The 19,354-nt window shown below is 31.2% G+C and overlaps 1 protein-coding gene across 1 annotated transcript in view; it reads left to right on the top strand.

Annotated features, from left to right (window-relative positions):
- The first annotated feature begins 303 nt into the window (after positions 1 to 303).
- Positions 304 to 19,354, top strand: part of LOC143240242 (thioredoxin domain-containing protein 17-like) — a 29,632-nt gene continuing 10,581 nt past the window's right edge. The window contains exons 1-2 of the mRNA XM_076482377.1: positions 304 to 617; positions 10,596 to 10,677. Coding sequence (XP_076338492.1) covers positions 476 to 617; positions 10,596 to 10,677 — 224 coding nt within the window. The 5' untranslated portion in view covers positions 304 to 475. The remainder of the gene's footprint in view (positions 618 to 10,595; positions 10,678 to 19,354) is intronic.

Genomic DNA, 19,354 nt, shown 5'->3' with positions numbered 1-19,354 from the left:
TTTGACTTTAATCTACTTTGTTTAATTTTTGTGCATTTTTACTTTGTTTTTTTTTCACTTGTATAATTTTGCTGTGTTTTTCTACTTTTGTATAATTTTGCTGTGTTTTATTTACTTTGTATCTTTTTGTCATTTTGTTTTGTAATTTCTGTACATATTTCTCACTGTCACCATTTTTGTCATTATTTCATTGTACATTTTGCTTTTTGTACAGTTCCTTGTTTTTTCAATAAACACAAATGGGCTTTTCTATAAGAAAAACTCGTACACTTAATAATATACACGTGACAGATGACAGTTGCTACCTAACGGCAGTAATAAATATTATAAACAGGAGGTGTGTTGTGAAATAAAAGAAAAAGGAAAGAAGTCTTGGGATCAGTTCATATGTTTGATTTAATGTTTTGGCTATCTCTTTAACTTTTTAGTAATTTACGCCTTTACTGCTGTTATTGAATGTTGACCAGAAAAAAAAATGGTGAATAGGAAACACGTTGAGGGTTACTGTTCACTAATAAAAGAACTAGATCAACTAGGAGATGATAACTCAGTCTTTATCCTGTTTACCGGATCTAAGGGTAGCGATGGGAAAAGTTGGTGCCCTGATTGTGTGTTAGGTAGGTTTAAATTTAAAAAGTGCTTACGATTGTGTAAGTTAATATCAGTATGGTAAGAAAGAAAGTTTGGTACTTCTACAGAATTACCCCAGTAACATATCGTGTGTTAGAGACGCATCCATTTGTAGTAGTTTAGTTGATAATTCAAGGATATTACAATTTTTGATAATAATGTCAATCACAATGCCATGAACGTTATTATAGTTACACTTGTTTATGAATCAAATAACTAAAAATATTAAAAGTAAAATACTGAACCATCAACTATACTACAAATAGATGCGTCTTTAACACTTCATTTGTTACTGCGAAAATTCTGTACTCTTACCGAAAGTTCAGTATGTCACCTACCTTGAAAAGTTAAGATTCTCAACATTAATTTTGTTCTTGAAATTGATCTGATATATATATGTATATTTTTTAACACCTCATTTCTTGCCTGTTCTGTTCATTTTAGTATTTTATCACCTTGAGACGACATGATGCAGCTAGATAGTTTAGAAAAATACTGTTAATGTAAATACTTCATTTTAATATAAAAAAAAGTAATAAAATTTTCACAGCATTCACATACAATGTACTGATGATACAGTGTCTAATTTTCAAGTACTGATTTCATAAGACACAATGTTCACACCAGTGATCACTTTACCTGTAAAACTTTTGTTTTACATAAAGCAATCATTTCAGAAACAAAATTTGAGTTTGAAAAAGCAGCATCATAGCTCATGCACAGTGGCATACTGAGCAGAGGAATAACCAACACTATCATGTGTGAGTGTGTGATCTTTCAAGTGATGTATTTAAGTCTAAGTGAAAGTTGTGAAAAAAACAAAGTATTCAAAACTTCAGACTCAAGCTTTTATTTAATAAAAAAGAAGATAGTGGACTTTTTGCACTTCTTATAACATTGACTCCTTGCTGACTTTGCTCCTGTCCAGAGGATTTCTCCTATGCAACTTTAGTTATTAAAAATGTTGAGGTTTTTTTTCATAGATATCTACTTTAAAGTTGGCCATTATCCTGTAAATAAATTCAACCTAAATAATATGGTATATGAATATACCATGCATTTATATGTTATTCTAACATTATAATATTTATTTTGTTCTGTACATGTGCAGGTTACTTCAAAACAAACAGTTGAGAAAGCTGTAAAATTTTTTTGTTGTTTATTTTTTGCTACCATTGTTCTTGAAATGGATAACAAATATTCTACCAGGTAAGGATATTGCTCAATATTAGACAATGTGAAAAGGTTTCAACCTCAGTGTCCTTCAATGGATTTCAGATGATACCTAGAAGTTAAAGTCTCACCTATGTTGTCATAAGAGTGAACAAAGTACATGGGTAGTGCTGGTTGCCCTGGGTAAGATGAAAGGTTTCTTTTTTGAAAAGAAACATTACATTGAGTTAGTTTACCTGGAACATCATCTTGAGTAAGTATAACCTAGAATATTATTTGAGTTAATCTAGTTAAGATGAAAGATTTGTATTGCACTTTGTGTTCATTAACAGTGCTTCCATTGTACATTGACTCAGTAAAGGATTTAGTAATCTATATCTTGGGTGAATGTTATGGTTTTGCATATCTGTAAGATACAGCTGCAAAGTTAATTTGGTTTTGCCTGAATACACCAAATGGTGGATAGGTGGGGAAAAATTTAGTGCTATAAGTATAGGATACTATTATTGAGGAATTTGCAGTATCTGCTGAAATTTATGCCATCCTTTGCTTAATAAATCAATTAGTTAAATAAAATGTTATTATCTCTAAGTAGAAAAACATAAAACAAGAGGAAGAGTTGGTAACCATGGAATGATTGTCATTTGAAAGAGTTGTCGAGTCTTGGAGAAGTCCATGACTTCAATTGCATTACAGCTGATTACTCAGGAAGGAAAGTCATTGAATTATAATACACCCAGAATGGCTTGTAATGCTTTTCCCTTAAGGAACAATCTCAGTGTGAAGGAAAAAAAAAATGAAGGTCATTGCTGTGCTATGTTAAGTGTGGGTGAGGAGGTCATTATAGGATTCCCAGATTAATCTAGCCCTAGTAATGTAGCTTCAGTTTTGATCAAAGCTACCTGAGGATATCAGAGAAAAAGAGACTATAAGCATCATTGGTGAATGACATTCACCAACTAGTGTTATTTCACTGGCAGATGAAGTAGCAGGTGCCAAATGACAAAGTAAGTCATGGGACAGTAATGAGCCTTCCAGAGCCAGGAGATACATTACTGATGTAGAAATGATTCATGGTCAAACAGAACTGACAGGTAAGTTGCCAAGAGAAGCTCATTGTTCTTCCATTTAAGATCAGGAGCCTACTGGTTATTAGAATCTCTTAGTTCATGAGAGTCCCTACCATTGTGTGCTCTCATTGTCACAGATATGTTGGTCAGGTGATGACTAGGAAATCAGAAAAAGAGATCATTTGGCCACAGTCATGATTTCCTGTGAGTGAGGTGAAGTAAATCACTCTGCTGACATTGAAAGGCATACCAAAAAAGAATGGTACCATTTTCTAGAACATTTCAGGCAGTTAAATACTTGTAGTGTCTAGAATTTGGAACAGGCTGCAAAAAGTCTGTTTCTGGTCCAACATATTATTAAGGACTTGAATGAAAAGCAATTTTTAAAATTTAATTTGTTAAAAGAAATCTTAATTCATGTTAGGCATTTGCATGCTATCAGGCAGCAACCATCCACTTATAGGAGCATCACACAGCTCCTATCATCACTAGAACCTTCTTGTATGTGCAGTCCGTAATCACTTCTCGATTAGCAGTCCTATTGCTGTGACATGTTTTCACTAATATTTTCTGACAGAAAAATTTATTAACTGATCAGGTTTACTAATTATTTGTCTGTCCTTACTTTTTTAAAAAAAATTATGTAAAACATTTGCAGGTAACTTTTTAAGCCTGGGCTCAGTCTCTGGGACTGACTTTCTAACCATTTTGTGCTTGTTATAATTTTTATGACTTAATTTTTAAATTAGCAAGCACATGTTTATGAAATTTGGTAGATTATCAGTAAACAGTACAAGGCTTTTGTGTACAAAATATCAAGGTTTTTTTATTAAGTCTTAAGGTGTATTTATGTAAAGTTTTTCTCATGCTTTTCTTCTTTTCACATATTGTCTATTCAACATGCAAAGTAATTTTCATTTGAAGATTAAAAACAATATGTTTTACAATTTCATTGTGAAACTTGTATAACCTCCAGATTATTATCAAATGTCTTTTAAGGAAGAACATTAAATTTTATCTGCTATTTTTGCCATCAGACTTTTGTATGGACTAAAAGAATTGACCAATCTCATAACCAACATAAAAATTCAGGAAATAAATATAAATTATACTGTTTATCATTTAAGAATGATTACAAATTATAACTCAAAAACACAAATGTTGCCTAAATAGTTAAAATATCATAACATGATATATATATATATATATATATATATATATATATTTATTATATTTACTTGCCTGGCCAACATCACAAAAGTTAAAATAATGTGATGCATGTGCACTCATGTTAACCTATCCACTATTACAAAGTTACGTGTTGTGGCTGTGATTTAGTAGACTAGTATTTCATTTGTAATATGTCTGTATTATACATTATTGCTGTTTGTAAATAAGTTCTTAAACTTGTATTTCTTAAACATTAAACAGTAAATAAATAAGTGTAGAAAACAATTATATCTCTCAGTTATGACTTTTCTACTTGCTGCTTGCTGTAAGTTGCTAAGCCTTATAAACTTTTGCACAGGTAGAGTGTGAAATGAAATAATTTTTTTAAAGTTTTACATAAGCTCTTGAAATTACCAAAATGTCATAAATTAATACATCAATACCATAGAATTCCATTACAATTTATCATGCTTAGTAACTGAGTTGTACTTGGGTCTAAAAAATATAAAATTTCAAGCAGACTAAAGATTCAACTTACTAACTTGAAATCTTGTATCAAAAAAATAAGTTGATATCATAATACTTGAAAGTGGCTGAGGAAGTTGCTATAATGATATTTTGAGTTTTTGATTGGTTAGTCACATTTCACATATTGAAGTAAGTGTATATGAGGGACCAGTCCCAAAAATTGAAAGAGGCAAGTGGGGCTACTATGTTTGATTCAATACATAAGCCATATCTCAGCAAATTAAAATATCTCAAAGTTATAAAGGATTATAATAAAAAAAAAAAAAAACAGTCTTTAATATCTACACAACTTAACATTTTTCACTGGATATTTGTTTTTATCTCCTATAAAGGATGAAAACATTTGCCTAGTCAAAAATTGTATAGAATTTGTAGAAAAGTTCAAAAACATAAAATTAGAAAAGAAAATTTGCTTTTATCATTTGATATAATATCATTATTTACTAAAACCTGTGATCAGATGTTATATGAATAAATTAATAGAAAACTAAATCCCAGTAGTTGAAATTATGGCCATAATGAAAGTGACAAGAGTATATGGAGAAAATCCATTCTTCCAAGTTAACCAAAATTACTGTAAACAAAATGAGGGTTTATCTGTGGAGTCCCCCTTGTCATTGTTGTTATATAGCCTTTTCACTAATAGGTTTGAAAATGGAGGCATTGAATGATACTAAATTTAAAACAGAAGTTTGGATATGTAGATGATACATTCTTAGTATAACAACAGTAATGTATAATAATTTTCTTTTTTTAAGAGTGAAGAACAATCAATTAAATTCATATGTGAAATTGAAGAAAGTAATGGCATCAGTTTCTTACACACACTAATTAGAAATGAAACAAAAGCTAACATAGAAACATCAGTTTATACAAAATCATTTACTGTTATTATGCTGCCACACACGAATCATGTTATATAAAAACTCAAGAAATCTCTTGAGAAATCTGTATGTTTATAGAGCTTTAAAAATATGTTCAAGATTTAAATAATTAATTGTTATTAAGTATATAACTATTGATAGAGGATTTGAACCAAATATAGTAGACAAAATACTTAAGAAATTTAACAAAGGTGCAAAGACAGTTAAAAATACTATATTAAGATCTATTTACAAAATAAAAAAAGAAACTATAGATTTACTTGTGTTTCAGGTTTAACAAGTCATTTATATAAAGTATTTAAAAACCATCAGAATTTTATTCTATCTTGAAACCAATAAATGAGATAAAAGACATCATAGGGAATATTAAAGATAAAATATAATAAATAGATAAAATGTATTTACAGAATAGAATGTAAATGTAGTATTATTAATATTGTACAGACTAAAAGAAATTTAAAATACAGATTGCAAGAACATAAAGGTTATGCAAGAAATAATATGATTGAAAACCCAGCTATAGCCAAACGTATAAAAACTACTCATCCTACAATACTGTGGAAAAAAAAATAGCCTCAAATATTATAGCATGGAATATTAGAGAAACATTTGAAACAGTGAAATTTAAAAAAACGGAAAGAAGTGTAAATAGAGATGAAGGGCAAGCAAGTCAGTATGTTGATATATGGTGAGATATAAAATATAAATAAATAAAAGTAGACCAGGGAACTATGCAAGTAACAGTGAAGCAATGCAAAAAGGGGTAAAAGTATAAAATTTGTCTTTGTAACATGTTGTAAGTAACTCCTGATGAAATATATCACACTGAAACTTATGAAGTGCCATTTTAAAGCAGAGGTCTTATGGCATGAATAACATTATAAATTATGTATTATTTATTGCAATTGTAAATATTACACATTTGCTGATGATTTATGTTATAAAAGTTTTAGATAAGGTTGATGCATAATCATTTTACATATTTAATGGTAAAATCAGTAGAATTAAAAGATATAAATTTAAGATTTGCATGGTATAAATCACCTGAATGTTAGGCAATTGTATTTTTTGAACATGAGAATCAGATAATCTTGAGATGTAGGAGAGTTCAAAAGAGAGAGCTTTATGAGCAATTGGGGAATTAAGGCTGGAGAATGGTGTTTGAGAAAGCATGAGGTGCATTGTTGTCCCTTAAGTCATATAGGTGTGTGTGTGTTTATATATATATATATATATATATATATATATATATATGTTTGTTGTGTGTGTTGATCCCATCATATAAGTAGTTAAACCATCTGGTTCTATTTTCATGGCGTGAAACCTAAGATTCTGATACATTATATTACCTCCTCTTATATAACAGCTTCTCTCCTTCACTGCTGACCTATATGCACAAATTGTTTCACTCACCACTGGCCTTGAATCTCTCACCTACCTCACATTCCACATGGTTCTATTGCATCTTTGGATGCAAATAAACTTATGGTAACCCTCCACTGAAAAATTGTCATACTCTCTTCTGATGCAGGTTACTTCCCCTATATATACTATTTAGCCCACTTTTCATTTATGCAATATCATGTTCAGAAGTTGTTGAGTGGTTACCATCTTTTTGTTTTTTGCATATTTGCACACAATTTCTTTTTGTGTTGTTTCTCTAAGCAGTAATTTGAAACAGTTCAGTATTTCAGTTACACTTTGAATTGGTTGGAATAAACTTAGCTGTATTGGTTTTTCATCACTATTTAATGTGGTTAATCGGTTTCAGTTAGCTCATGAATTCAGAAATTTGTTTTACAAATACTCCTTGTATTCTATTTTGAATGTCTTTTCCCAGGCTTCAGTTTTTACACTTTTGCCTGAGAATGTCTCAGCCTTAGTTTGACAGGAGTTTCACTAATACATGAGATAACTGGATTTTTCTGAACCTGGACAGGATATTTCCTTTCCTAAAGAATCTGGTCTTGGTCATGAGGATTTGAAGAGCTTTTTCTTCCTCCTTCTTCTCATGAATGCCATAAAATCCCATATGTTACCTGTGGTTGCAACCAGGCCTCTCTTAATTTTTTGGACATGATTTGTCTCTCATTATCTTTGGACCTTTTTTCTCTGACCTATCACCAGATAGATTTCCTTTTTATAGACTTACCTGAGCCTTGATGGTCTTTGAGGTCTGAAAGATAACCAGAGGTGGTCAGAAGCCCCTACTTTTTCACCCCACTTTGCAATAAATGAATAAACATTTTTAAAAAGATTTGATTCTGTGAGCTATGAGAGTTATATCATTATTGGGTATTTGTTAACTTGTAATAATAGTAGCTGAAGCCACTGGGAAGAGCCAGGAATATATATATCAAGTTGGAAACAAGAAGCATGAAAAAAGAAGCAGCATATGTAATTGATGATATCCCATTACATGTTGACCAACTGGGTCAAAGATTTATACTGGAAGGTGATGATAGCACAATGAGGCTGGATCAAGCAAACAAGTTCTGAGTTAGAAGTAAATAAAAATATTTCTGGCTGAACTGTAAGAAGCTTTTACTAAGACAAATTCATTAATGCTGTAACATTTTAAAATTACATTTGATTTGAATTTTGATTATAATTTTATTCATTGTATCCCTAATATAATTGGTCCAGTTGGCATCTTTTTGGCTGAATACTCCCATCATACCTCCTCCATCAACTCTTTGGGAGTTTGGGATTGCAAGGAGCTGGACTAAGTGATGGGTATTATGATTGGCTAAGGTACCCCAAGAATTCTACTTGCAGGCTGTGACTTATAAGTTCTGGTTGGTTTTTGATTTGTTTAAATCATCACATATATATTTCTTTTCCTACATTCATTAGGATGCCAGGCTCCCAATTGGCTGGTATTGGTTGAGGATTTTTGCACATGCTCTGTCTAGATAGATGAAAGGTAACATCTTCCTTTCTATCTCACAAGCTTGAGCTGAAAAGGGTAAGGCCTCTCCTCCAACTGTGTAATGGATGATAAATACCCAATGCCATCTAATTTTGGACTGAACTTGACCACCAATTAATCTGACATGCCCTAGACATTCTATACAGTGGAATGCATCCATTTAGTTTTCCTCATCACTTCTGTATTTGGTTGGGAAGTCCTTCATTTTATCATCTCCTGGATGTTGATTCCTGAGTGTTTGTGTTAATTGTTGAGCTGGACCAAACAACTGTATACATTAATGGATTTTCTCTAACTAATATCTGACAAATTGTGTGGTGCTCACTGGGTGTAGAGCTTACCTAGTTATGATGGATGTCACAGAGATCATGTTCCACAGGCATTCTTTGGATGTTTTCCAAATGGTGCTAATGTAGGTAATGTTTGCACTGACCATTCTGTCTTTTTAATGTTGTTGAATTCTAGCTATTTTATGAGAATAGTTAAGATACCTGTTAGATATACAAGAGTGTTTAGTGTAAGACTTATAATTTAGTTCATTTAGTAATTTAATATTTAATTATTATATAGTTTTTTGTAACAAGAGTATTTAAAGTGAATTATTTTAAAAGTGATAGTTATTACAAGTTTCATTATGCAACCTGGTACAAGTTGTATATTATATATGCAATTTAATTATTGTACTATGCTTTAGTAATATTGTTGACATTATCTTAAGTTTTCAAGTTTTACTAGTTATGTATAATGTTGTTGCTAGGGGTCTCTTTATTATTTTGTTGTATGTTATAAATATGTGCAGATAGAAAAAAGTAAGTTAAGTGAGAGATAATTAGACAAATCTACACTGAGTAAGTGGCAGTTTAACCATGATGATTTCTTTTTAAAAGAAGTAAGAAAAAAGTCAAATTTTAAATTAGTGAAAGTGAAGTTAGACTGCATGATTGTTAGTTCACCTGTAATGGCCAATATTTTAAAGTGAGTTCCACGGTTTAACAGAGGTAAGGATAATAATTTGTTTTGTCGAAAGGTATTCTCAGGTGTTCTCAAGTAATTTAGCCTGTTTGTTTGGATTTTTATGAAAAGGAGACAATTATTTAAAATTTTGAATGTGACTATAGTAACCCATTGGAAAACATTAGTGAATTTATCACAGAGTAGTAGAGGAAAATAATTCATTCTTGTGAATTTGATTCCAAAGTATTTGAATCAGCCTGTGTGGACTTTTGACAAGAAAGAGAATTACTTAAATCTTTAGATATAGCCATGACATCCTGTAGTTTAAAGAATTTTTGTACATACATTGGACTTGTTTTTAATGTATTTTAAAACAAATGGATTGTGTACTTGTCCATTTATTGTTTGAAGTTATCACCAAAGTTGCAGATACTTACTGTAAAGAATCTGGTCTTCAAAACTTTGACAGTCCCATACTGGAAGTTAATATTTTCTTAAACTGAAAATACATTTCTGATTGGTATTTTCTCCATTTACACTTAAGTAAGGTAATTACCTACTGGAAATATATTTTCAATTTAGGAAAATATTAATTTTCCATCTGAAAACAGCTTAAACTTCCTGCTGGCATTTGCTGAATTTTTCAGCACATCTTCTTTGAACCCTTTCCAGTATGTCATTTTCCATTCTTCTAAGAAGACCTAACTTTACACTTGCTACTAATTAACACTAGAGCACTTTTGTATGTTTTTGAAAGAACTATTATAACTTCTAGCAAAATGTATTGAATCAAAACTAAAATAATGCTGTGTATTATTTGTCACCTTATTTAATTCTGTTGCAAACAAATTAACTTCCTTTACCTTTTGAAATATTATAAGATTTTTTAATTTACATGTCACCATACACTGAGGACTTCTTACAATTTACAAAAATACAGATATCTTATTGATTAAGAAAAAGAGTTTTATTTTTGCTAGAGATGTTTTGGATTTTTGCATTTACAAAGACAGATTGATATTACTAAAGTTCCACTGGAAAAAAAATCAGTGAATATAAGAGTGTATGGTGCATGTGATATTGCATGTAACTTCTTGTACTGTCATTAGTAACTGAGATTCATAATTGCTAACCTTGTTTTTCTTTTTCCTCACTTAATCTGTTTTAGCAATTTTTTTGTATTTTGCATATTTACTTGATAGAGGGGAACATATTTAAAGTTACTGTAATGTATATCCTTTAATATCTTTTCAGCTGAACCTGTTATTGAAGAAGCATTGAAAATTATTGATGAAGAGGTGGTTTTTATTGTCTGTGAAGTGGGAAGTAGAGAATAGTATGTATATGGAAATGATTTTCAAAACATTAATATTAGACAGTGCATACTGGACACCTTTTTCTAAATTTAAATGTGATTCTAACATTGAAAATTTAGTTGCTAAGTTGTAAATGAAAAATGTAGGTAAACAGTGTTTGATGGTTTTACTTAACATGTTATTTGCTCTTGCAGTTTGATGTTTTGAAGTTAGCACATTTAAGTATAGTATTTCACATAAAATATAAAAAAATCAGAAGTTACTGCAAATATTATAATTTGCAGATGTAAGCTATCTTGTGTGAAATTTTCATTTTCCAGATTTTAATTAAGATGAATAAAAGTGTTGTATATAAAACTTTGGAGATGATTTATTAGAATAATTTTGGAAGGGTGAAGGAAATGCAAAAAATTAGGGGTACAACAATAAAAAAGTGGTACAGAAAAATAAAAGAAATTTGAATCAGTGTGTACAGTGGAAAGACAAACATTGGCATATTTATGTATAAGATATTGTGTACTTCCCTGATTGGTTAATAAGTATGCAATTTATTGTAATTGTACTTTATAATTTTATGTATAATAATAAATGTGAGTGTACTTCATGAAAAGGTAGAACTTTCAGTGTCGAATTAGTTTAAAAGTACACAAATTTTTTGTTAAAAGTAAAATTGTCATGTAAAATGTGTGAATTACTTATTGCTTTGCTAACACAGGTGATATTATTTTTTTCTCATTTCTGAGTTGCTATTTCTTTCAGGGGAATATTTAAATTGTACAGTGTGGTTGAAGCTGCTTAATTTTCTTCAAACCAGCCACAACATATTTCTTCACTAATATATTAGAGATTGATGATGATTTTCATGTGAGGTTCTGAAGTGATGGACCTTGACCCTGCATTACTGGAGCTTCACAACAATATACAGTTCATTTTAAAGACTTTCATTCCAAAAAGTTCAGAATGCTACGTTATAATGATCCTTCCTATTTTGCTGTCATAAAATTAAAATATAGAACACATATCAATTATAAAGCTAATAGGTATTATGTATTATAATCTATTTTGGATGATTATTCAATTTGCTGTGTTATATACATTACATATTACTGTTTGAAATAACTGGAAATTTTAATTTTAATTTAGTAATTGGTTAAATGTTAATTTGTATTAAATTTTTTAAATGTATTAAACACAAATATATTATAATATACAAGCATAAAAACAATACAATTTATAATAAAGGTTATTACTAATAGTTATTACAAATGATAGTTTATATAGAACAGTCTTACAAAATTACAGACAATACTGAATCTTATATCCTGTCTAGAACTGAATATCTTATTGCTGGTCCAAGTCTACACCTAGCAAACAGCTTACCCCTGAAGAAGAAAGGTTCACCTTTTAAAAGTACTTGGGTTATACATTTTTTTTTCATCTATATCATTCTTGAACTTGTTTTTTTAACAGCACAAAGGTATTTTTACAACATACTTTCTGAACAACCTCATAGGGACCATGGTACCTAGCTTTGTGTAGATGTTCTACAGTGGGTAACATTATTAAAACCATGTCACAGGGATGGAATTCATGCTCTTTAGCCTTGTAGTAATAAGTGTTTTCCATTCTAACTTGGGATGACTAAGTTTTCTCAAGCTAGTTCACAAGCATTTAACAATCTGGACTGAAACTTGGAAACATAATGCAGTAAGTGAATTTCTTTCTGGTCATCTTCCAACCACTGTTCATCCTCTGCTGGTACAGCAGTAAGTCTATGGATTTACAATGCTAAAATTAGGGGTTCAATTCCCTTAGTGGACTCACCAGATAGCCCCATGTGGCTTTGCTATAAGAAAACATACCCAGCCACTGTTCCTTCATCAACTTTAAAGGACCACACACTGAATGGCCAAATACCAATTCAATTGTGCTAAACCCTAACAACTCCTGAACTGACTCAGAAACAGTAATAATAATAAATTAATTTCTTCATTCTATTCCTTCTCATTATCAAAACAGTAAGTCCAAATAATATTTTTTAAGGTAGAATGTAATTTCTCAAGAATATCTTGTGATTTGGGATGGTATGCACTATATTTTATTTGTTTAGCTCCAAGCTGGTAAGTAACCTGTTGAAGCAACCCAAACATAAAATTTGATAACTGGTCAGACTGAATTTCTTTGGGTGAGTCAACAAAAGTAAAGATATTAATCAAAGCCATAGTAATGTTTTTGGCTGAAATGTTTCTTAAGGGGATAACTTCAAGGAAGAGTGGATGCACCCATAATAGTCAACAAATACTTGTTCTCTGATTGAGTTTTGGTAAAAGCCCAATACAGTCAATAATCACATAACTGAAGGGTTCTTTAAAAACTGGTATAGTTTTCAAAGGAGCAGTGAGAATTTTCTGGTTAAGTTTTCCAACTAATTGATATGTATTACAAGTTTTACAAAACTGAGAAATATCTTGACTAATTGTTGGCCAAAAGAAATGTCTATAATTTTGTTACATGTCTTGTTGGCTCTTAAATGACCTCCCTTGGGGAGTTCATGGGCCACTTTCAATATATCAGAATGATATGCTTTTGGAACAAACATTTGATAAACTGTAACTCAGTCCTCTGAGGCTGATATACTTGGTATTCTCCATTTTCTCATGAGCATACCATTTTTGAAAAAGTAACTATTTGGAACTTTCTCCAGTTCATTTTCTGGGAGTGCATATTTATACAGTGATGAGATCTGTGGATCCTTTTCTTGCTCATTGATAAGTCTTCTTCTAAGAAATGGAACTTTACCAGGTGAACCAGATCCATCACATCCATCATTGTCACTCACCAATGAATTGCCAGTAAGATAATTATTCACAAGATCCCTGTCAGGTTAAAAAGAAATGTCTGAGGCAAATTCATGATGTTATCCTCTGAACAAATGTCTACTATTTCTTTTAGCTTAATTTATTATCCTGAGTTTGAGTCACAGGACACTAGGGAAACACTTTTGAATTTTCCTCCAAAACATCATCCTCAGATGAAACAGTGATTGGCTCACTAACCTCATAGCTGCCTCAGTATCAAGTAAAATATGTATGGGTGTGGGATTAGCAGTGTCATTACTCAGAGACACAGAACCAACAGACACAAAAGGTCTAAATTCCTCACTAACTTCATCAGCCTTTTCATCAGTAGCCAAATAAACAACATTGGGTGATCTGGCAAAACTATGTCCATATGTGGACACAAATAAACTGGGTTTTGTTTCCTTTTTCTTTTCAAACTCCAGTTGACATAACATGACAAGGCTTTGTACAGAAATAACAGACAGGCTTTGATGGTTTTGATAAAATTTTATTCCATCTGTAATAAGATTTCGAATTAGAGAAGTTAGGCTTTTTACAACAATACTGAACACTGTGTGATTGAAGAGATACACATTTTTCTCATAATGGTAGGAATTTCTTTTCATGAAAAGTAGTTTTATGTATTAAATTGTAATCATTGGAAGAGAAGCTGCTTCCTGTAGTATTTCAACTTTCTTTTCATAAGTTTTGAGGTTGTCACTTATACAGTGTTTAACTTCTTAAATTAAACATAATTCTCTTAGTTTTTTGAAACTGTTGCCACTATGCATAGAATTATACCATTGATCAAAATAAACCTCTTTTCTTTTTGTGGGAAAATTCCATGTGAGTTTGGCTATTTTGCTTGCAATAACCTCAAAATGTTTGACAATAACCTTCCAGTACTAACTCATATGCTTTGAGGATAGCTGCTTTAACCTTATTATAATTGGTGCAATCTTATAGAGAGAGAGCAGCATAAGCTTCTTGGGCTTTACCAGTCAAAACACTAACAGTAATGACCATTTTTCAATGGGTAATTCCATGGTTTGGGCAACTTTCTCAAAATGTTAGAAATATTTATCAACTTTATTTTTGTTAAATGATGGTACTTTAATATACTGATTGAGTTCAAAGTTGCCATATTGCCTTGGTCAATCAAAGTTGTCTAATTACTATTTCTTTCAGCCTGTTTTCCTTTTCAGCTTCAATATGGGCTTGCTCGGCCTTGAGATGTTTTCTTTCTCTTTCCACTTTGATACAAGTGTGCTCTTTCTTTTTTCTAACTTCAGTGTGTGTTTGCTCAGCTTCAAGACACTTGCATTCTCTTTCAGCTTTGATATGGGGTTTGATGCTGGCTTGTTCAAGCTCAATTTGTTTGAGTTTTAATTGGATTTCTAACTTATCTTTATCATTCTAGTAGAGATGCTAGAGTACTCCTCTAATACTTCCTCAGACAATAAATCATCATTTACTAATATTTCAACAATACACTTCTTTAGTTCATTTCTTCTCATTACCTTTTTAACTTGTAATTCTAACATTTCAGCAATTTCAAGTAATTCATTTTTGTTATATTTTTCTAGTTCTTCAAGGAAGAATTATTCAAGAAAACCTTGATAATCAAACATGATCAAATCTTTTTGGCACAGATAATAATAAATTGAATGATGATTTGATGCTTAATTTATTTTTAATTTTGTCTCCAATTCATATCTCGGACAGGAACCCCCAGTTTATTATGTTACGTATTATAATTTATTTCATACGAGTCTCTAATTTATTCTGTTATGCACATTGAGTATTACTATTTCAAATAACAGGAAATTTTAATTTTAATTAAGTAGGTGATTAAATATTAATATGTATTCAATTTTTATTATTTACCAATGTAATTGATACACAGTTTCCTTTTTGTAGCATAAATATATTTTAATATGCAAACATAAAATCAATACAATTTTTAATACTTATTACTAATAGTTATTACAAGTGATAGATTTATACAAAAGTTTTACAAACTTACAGACAATACCGAGTCATACTTGAAATAATTCACTGAAGTTGTACAGTTTTTAATGCTCAAAATCTATAATTTTTCTGGTCAAATCCTGTAGTTTTCCAATGAATAGGCATTAATCACAATTATAGCTTCTTAGGCTTATAGCACTCTGAACGTAGCTGTCCTACATATATTCTCCTCTCCTTTGACTTGCCACTTTTTATAGGAATCACAGGAGTTTATAGACCTTTTGACAATATTCTCATGCACTCTTGTTAAACAAGTATTGTTCATATTTACACTTTTAAGAATTCCCTACAAATTTCAAGAAAAGGTGGGTCTTGCACAATACACATTTAAGAACATACATCACTGTATGTATTAGTTTGTTAAACAGATTGCATTTAGGTTTTACATTTATATTTTAATTATTTATGTATTATTTATGTTTATAAATGCACATCTGAAAATTTTATGATTGTATACACTTAATGTAGTTTGACTTGTGCAAATGTTTAAACAAGATAGCATCCTTTGGGTGAGAAAGTATTAGTGAAAGAATTTGTGGACAACATTTTGCATATAATAAATACAGAAACAACTCAGGGTCATGTCACCATGCTTGTATCAGGAATAAAACAAATGGAAAGAAAATTTAAAAATACATTAAATTATCATGTGAGAAAAAGAAGATTACAAAATATTTTAGGAAAATTTAAAAAGTATGCACTGTACATTGATGATAATATCCAGAGTTAATGATATAATTGAGAAAACGAAAAATATTAACATTTACTTTAAAAAACATTTTATATTCATCTAAGAGGTTCTAGTGATTAAGAAAATAAAATGTGATGCATGTGCACTCATGTTACTGGGTCCAGTAACATAAAACTGACTTTTGACTTTACAAAGTGACACTGTCTTGCCTGTGTTTTAGTGGACTAATATTTTGTAATATGTAATAACTTTCATATATTATACATTATATATGTATATACATTATTACTGTTTAGAAATAAGTTATTAAATTTGTTTTTCTTAAAATATAGAGCAATAAATCAAGAAGAAAAGCAAACAATTATCTCTTCTAGCTATGACCTCTGAACTTGATTGCTGCTGGACAAGGGTTGCTAACCCTTTTAAAATTTTTGCACATGCAGGATATGAAACAAAGTGTACTTTGTTTACATTTTATATATATATAGTTGAATAACCAAACAGTCATAAATTGCTATATCATTACTATAGAATTCCACTTTAATTTATCAAGCTTAATAACTAAGTTGTATTTAGGTCTAAAAAGACATGAAACTTGGAGCAAACTAAATACACAACCTATCTCCTTTGAAATCTTGGTTCTAGAAAATGTTGTAGTCTTTTAACAGACTAAAATAGCTGAGAAAGCCACAAGGGGGAGACTGTAAGCTGTCAATTGGTTATTCATGTCATACATGAGCATATGAATATAAGGGACCATTTCCAAAATTGAAATGGGTGGTGGGGCCACTGTGTTTGATTCAGTAGGTAAGCTATGTCTCAGCAAAATAAAAAGATATGAGGTTTTTATTTTATATTCCAACCTGTCAGTATTGGTAGTTTTAGCTTCTAATTCATAGACTTAGTATTTTGATATCACAGACATGTAATTTTAACCTGTGCTGCATTCAGCATACCATGTGACTCACAGAAATGAATATAAAAGTGTGTTATTGTAATATTTATTTTTAAAGTAAGAAATTATATATCATATATTAAAGGTTGAATTATAATCTACAATTTGATACTAAATATATTGACATAGATTTGTAAAGTAGTATTTCAATAAAATATTGAATGTAAGTCAACAATTATGATGACATGGCTTTTGACCCTTGACTCGTCCTTTTAAAATAAAGGAATAAAACTTTAAGTTGTAATTCACTTGATAATAGTAATTTCATTAAAATACATTCATACTAAAGTGGCTTAATTAAATTCTAAATGTAACTCAGTAACATGTACAGAAGTGGTTTAAAAATGACATCACTGATGTGGGGTTAAAGCATATTTTCTTCTCCTGTATGTCTGTGATTGTTGATGGTCTGACTTGTTTGCTACTGACATTACATGCACACTTTACCACCACATCTATCGTTTTCTTTATTTCGATTGTTCCTTTCTTCCAAAAACTGTGTTACACAAAGGTAACTCCTCTTTGCCTATATCTCTTCTCTCTATCTTTCATCTATACCCTCATTCTGATCCAGATAAATTTCTGTGTTCAGTGCATGCCCTTTGTTGCTCACACAACTTCCTTCTATGCTTCCCATTCCTGACTCTTTATCCCATGGCAGTCTTCTTAATCTAGTGATCTATCTCCTTCTACCCTCACCAGTTGAGTTATTGTTTATTGTTTCTTTTCCACAGGAATTTGTTCATAGTAACATCTCATGAAATTCAACACCTCAACTTTTCCCTCATTCATTACATTCCTTGTCTGTTAGAAGAAATCCTACAGTTGAGCATATAGACTACATCTAACACATTCATCTCCCATTATTTACATCATATTGAGGTTTTGGCATTTTTAGGTATTCATCTTCTCTTTCACCTGTGGCTCTTCTTCAAACTTTGTAACTCTAATAATGGTTAAGTGTATATTAAAGTTCTCTATTATTTCAGGGACCCATCCATCTTATTTTCATTACATATATCCTCTTCTATTGCAAGTGGTTTCTGGCCAAATTTTCTACAGTTCAAAAGCCACATTGTACAGATGTTGATTCATGCTTTCCATTCTGTGGCTTTGCAATGATCATGTTTGAGATTGGATGTTTCACAAGATTGCTTGAAGGTGAATAACCTTGCAATGTTACTTCACAAATTTGCCTATTCCAGTCTGTACCACTCATGGGTAAAGCAGAAAAGGATAGCTGCCTATCTCTGTCATACCTTGATTGAATAAATTGGGATTGTCTACTTTTCAAAATAGGGTTTTGTGATGTCCAGTTGCATTGTCTCAGGTGATGATATTTCTCCAGGCTCTTCTACACATTGCCATCTTCCTTTATTGAAGTGAAGTATGGAACTCCTTACCACTTACCAGTTCCAAGCCACTTGAGTGGTTGAGCATGGAGATACCCTGCTGAATTCCACACAAAAAAGACAATACCATTCAGTATGGAGTATGGTTGTGATGTTCTGTTGGTGTAGCTGACATGCTATCCTCCAGTATGCATTATACAATTACTACGGAATGAGGAGTCAAATTGCAGTTCATCCCTTTGACTGGGATCCCTCATCCTACCCCTGTGTGGCTGTGGGTATCCTGTGGCTGGTTTTAGAGTGAACCAATCAGCATAAGTCCTCATGCATCTTCTTTCATTGACTGTGCTCCTCCTGTTTCATTAATCACTGCAGGGGAATGGGAACCTCTTCCGGTTCTATCCTTTAGCTATCCCATTTATGCCTTCGTTTGAAGATTTTATTGCTTATCTAATGATTTTGGTCAGTTTCATTGTTTGGGGAGTAGAATTTTTACACATAAATATCCTTTTGGTACTAGATGTCAGGTCCTTGATTGAGATACTCCTCAGATAGCATGCCATAGGATTGGAGTGTTTCCAGATGTTCTAGATTCCCTCTTGTCTCTGTGGCTTCAGGTGAAGATGGTACAATTCTCATCATACCTTATGTGAATGTTATTTTCTAACAATATGAGTTCAGTCTATCTTCCCATGGCTACTGTACACCATGAGGCTCATTCTTTGCTTATCAACTTTTCTGCTTCATGGGATGGACTTGCATTTATCTACTTAATGGTTCAGATACTTATTCTTCCTCAATTTTTTCCAACTTGGATGGGCTCCTTTT

Source organism: Tachypleus tridentatus, chromosome 13 (assembly GCF_004210375.1).
Source record: "Tachypleus tridentatus isolate NWPU-2018 chromosome 13, ASM421037v1, whole genome shotgun sequence".
Lineage (NCBI taxonomy): Eukaryota > Metazoa > Arthropoda > Merostomata > Xiphosura > Limulidae > Tachypleus > Tachypleus tridentatus.
Note: the sequence above shows the minus strand (reverse complement) of the source record. Positions and strands in the feature narration are given on the sequence as shown.